The sequence below is a fragment of the Salmo trutta genome, chromosome 4 (assembly GCF_901001165.1).
Source record: "Salmo trutta chromosome 4, fSalTru1.1, whole genome shotgun sequence".
Lineage (NCBI taxonomy): Eukaryota > Metazoa > Chordata > Actinopteri > Salmoniformes > Salmonidae > Salmo > Salmo trutta.
In genome coordinates, this window is record NC_042960.1 from 48,438,121 (window position 1) to 48,442,212 (window position 4,092).

The 4,092-nt window shown below is 43.0% G+C and overlaps 1 protein-coding gene across 1 annotated transcript; it reads left to right on the forward strand.

Moving 5' to 3' along the window:
- The first annotated feature begins 425 nt into the window (after positions 1 to 425).
- Positions 426 to 3,578, forward strand: LOC115192501 (doublesex- and mab-3-related transcription factor A2). The gene is made up of 2 exons (XM_029751088.1): positions 426 to 1,400; positions 1,727 to 3,578. The coding sequence occupies exons 1-2, from the start codon at positions 953 to 955 to the stop codon at positions 2,572 to 2,574; spliced, it is 1,296 nt and encodes a 431-aa protein (XP_029606948.1). The 5' UTR covers positions 426 to 952; the 3' UTR covers positions 2,575 to 3,578.
- The last annotated feature ends 514 nt before the right edge of the window (positions 3,579 to 4,092 follow it).

Sequence of the window (4,092 nt, forward strand, 5' to 3'; positions counted from 1 at the left end):
GAATTAAAAGGGCAGTGACGTCAGTGAGACTTTAATTGTTGTCTGTCTCGAAAAAGGTGTAAATAAAATTGAAGGATCAATAACGGCTTTTTATACAAGTAGACACGTGATGCACAACATCATGAAAATTAATCAAGCAAATTAATATAGATAAACTTCAGATAGGCCTAGGCTATCGAATTATTGCCTGAAAATGTCTCTATTGAGAAAAGTGCATTTCATTTGATCTTGGGAATCTTTTCCCATACTATTTCCCATAATAAATATGACTTAATTGAAAATCTATTTCCATTTGCTTTGAAATTCGAGTTAGTTAAAAATAATGTATTTTAGCTCTGCAGGATCCCATTCAGATTCTAAACACTTGTTATTAGAGAAAGAATTCTGGTGGACACAGTTGAAAAAGGGACAAGCCAATCAGATTGCACCTTCCCCGTTTGGCCAATGACAGGCGCCACATTGTTGTCAAATTTTGTCTAATGAAAACGTAGGAGCAACAATGGAGAGAGAGGGGATCTGTATCTAGTGGCAATCTCTTGAGTAAGTTAGTGTCTCACGCTGGTGCGAGTATAACAACCTCGGCTCCTTTTAGTGAAATTAAGTTAAACAGGGAGAGCACTCATTTCTGCAAGTCTCTTGGATTTCTTCTCGTAAATGACACGTTTAAAGTTCTATTTCTGTATAGATTGTTGCAGAGATCATCAAGTATTGACAGGTTGCACGGCGTTTTTATACCTTATTAGCGTAAATTGACAAACAGGTCCTTTATCTTGGTGAAGCTTTAGGTGAGGCTACATTCCGCTCTCTTCAATGGACAGGAAACACCGGTAGAAGATTACTTAATAAGTTGTGCAGATATGTTGAAAACTATTCAGCTCTTGTGAACAATCATCAATACATCATCGCGTTACTTTTTTTCCAATTGACAGTAGATATTGGTCAGCGACAGGACATGGATCTGAGACCAGAGCTCTCCACGGTGCCGTCAGGATCTCAGGTCCACCCTGGAGCCGGAGGGTCTGTCAACATCCCCGTCTCCATGGCCAGTAGCCTCCTGCGGGGTCCGATGCTATACCGCACAACGGAGAAGTATCCTCGCACCCCGAAGTGCGCCCGCTGCAGGAATCATGGCGTGGTATCTGCGCTGAAGGGCCATAAACGCTATTGCCGCTGGAAGGACTGTATGTGCGCCAAATGCACCCTAATCGCCGAGAGACAGCGCGTCATGGCCGCACAAGTGGCTCTCCGTCGCCAACAAGCCCAGGAGGAGAACGAAGCCCGGGAGCTGCAGCTCCTGTATGGGACAGCAGAAGGGCTAGCTCTGGCGGCCGCCAACGGCATTATACCACCTCGTCAGAATTATGAGGTCTTTGGTTCTGTCAACAACGAAAGTAACTCAGGTGAGTGGATTTATAGATTATCCTGCTCAGATTAGCCTGTTCATAAACATGAATAGGCCTAAATATTGGTGGAAGTTTGGTCAGGCTGTTTTGTGCGTAAATCCTGTGCCTTGCTTTTGGTAACTTTGAAGAGTAATGTAAAGGACCCTGATAGAGAAATAATGTTCTGATGTGAAGAGGACAATTTGGCATTTAATTTACCAAACTGTCAAGTTAATGTGACCATCTTGGTAATGGTAACAAAATCAAACTTAGCCTATTAGGCGCCTCTTTTATTTGATTGACATCAACATCTCATCGATTCGTTTTTTATGTATCTATTTCAGATTTAAGCATGCAGAAGTATGAATTGTTTCCGAAGTCCCAAATGTCGGCATCAGTGACCCAGCAGCAGACGTTGGGCAAATCGGTTTCCACTGACAGCGAACCAGGGATCTCTTCCCCAGACGCGCGTCATGGCTCTGGCTCTGAGAATGGAGACGGAGAGTCGTTCATCAGCTCTCCTGTCTCCAAGGCTCTGAAAGACGGAGATGACACCCCGGGTTCGATTAGCCCCCTAGGTTCTGACTCGGGTTCGGAGACCGACAAAGATGATCAAGAACCCTCCCCATCATCGACCGCCTCCAGGCAAATGAACCCAATCGACATCTTGACCAGAGTGTTCCCCAGCCACAAGCGCAGTGTTCTGGAACTGGTTCTACAGGGCTGCGGGAAAGACGTGGTGCAGGCCATCGAGCAAATTCTCAACAACAGTGGACAAGCCAAGGCCCCCGAGCAGGTGTGGACAGCAGAACGCATACTCCAGAGCGCACAGCCTCCCCTCTCCTCCACTCCAAGGCCCATGTTACCGGGAGCCATGACGCTGAGCAACCGCTCCGCCTTCTCTCCACTGCAGCCAAACGCGCCACACTTTGGCGCTGATCCCAGCACCTACCCCCTGAGCACTCATCTAGGACTAAACCCCTTGCGTCTGGCCTACTCGGCCCACAGCAGAGGGCTCACCTTCATGACACCCTACTCCACCACGGGGTTGATGCCAACTCTGGGCTTCAGGCCGCCCATGGACTACGCATTCAGTGACCTCATACGGGACAGGACACTCTTGCACAAGGACCAGGGGTACACCAATGGGCTGTACAGGCCTCTCGGCAACAACAACACAGACAAACCGTGAGACTGAGAATGTACAATGTGTCATGAACTCAGTCGTGTTGGGACTATGATTCAAGTGGACACATTCAGAGAGGGACACTGTATTTGTAGCCACAAGTGTTGAATGTTATGGAGAGATCAGTAACGTGTTTGGCTATTGCAATGCTGTACATAATGCTTTGCTTTTAGTCGGTTTGCTTGCCCAAAATGGCATGGGAAACCAAGCTCACTTCTATATAACTTTGTTTTCTTAGAGATAGACTATTATTCCTTATACATATGTGTTGCTATAAATCCCCCGCCAAGTGTGTAACCTGAAAATATCTAGTCAAAGTATTTTGTCTGAAAATATTACTAAAGGGGTTGCAATTCCCGAAAAACGGATAGGACAACTATTCATCACACCATCATGTATGCAGTCGCATTATAATCGAGTACATATATGGAGAAGATACAAATTCTAACTTCGATATGATTCCTGTAAATTGTGGGGTTTTGAGATTGGAAAAAGTGATCGCAACCCAATTTGACTTTGGATAAAAGTGGGTTGTTTGACGATCCTGGTGCAATTGTTACTTTTACCTTTTCATTCCGAGTAATTCTTTCCTGGAAGAAAACATCCAACCTTACTAACGAATTACTGCTCACTCTTTTTTTAGTAGCATACATCCATGCTTAAAAAACGTTTAAGTGGGGTGTCTTAAATTATTACCATAACGTGTAAATTACTGACGTTGAACATTTAAAAACGGAAGCTTAATTGTAAAACTATTGATGTATTGGCATTCCCTTTCTTACTTAGTTTTTATTGTTTCTCCAACAGTACAGTGTATATTGAATTTGATTAAATAAGATTATTATATTACAGTTGACTTTACCTGTGTACTTGACCCAGCATATCAGCCACAACCGTTCTTTTCTATTTTGTGAAATTGCATTTTTTTTCCCTGAAAAGTCAATTGCTTTTCTGTCACAAGCTGTACTCACATGTGGAATTGCTGGAAATAAATGTTATTTTATACAAAATGCTTTCCAATTCTTTCCAGGCACTAATATAGCATTTATTTTCACACACACGAACGCGCACACGTGCGCACACACGCACACACTTAATATTAGGCTATAGTTATTAGTTGTCATTAGCCTATTGTTTGCAGTAATTATATAGTGCTTATAAGAATATGTAGCCTTAACTTTTATCGTGCAGAAACTTGTCTTGTCTCATCATTACAATATTGTCATTCCACATTTTGCCTTTATTCGTTTATAATAATCGTATAGACTTATAGACTCAGTCTTTGGAAACGGAAAAACAAAAGGAAGTGGCAAAGCACACATTCATTTAGGAATTAAAAGTCCACTTGGAATATGACGCTGTAGAAACATAATCTCTCTTGCTAGCCGGAATCGAAGTGTTTACTCACGCCAGACAAATACTGTATAACAATGTAAACAAAGTATTTGACAGTGTGCCTTCATAACGACAAACGGAAAACGAAACCCAACACCTATTGAGAGGCCCCTTATTCCACATTGCATG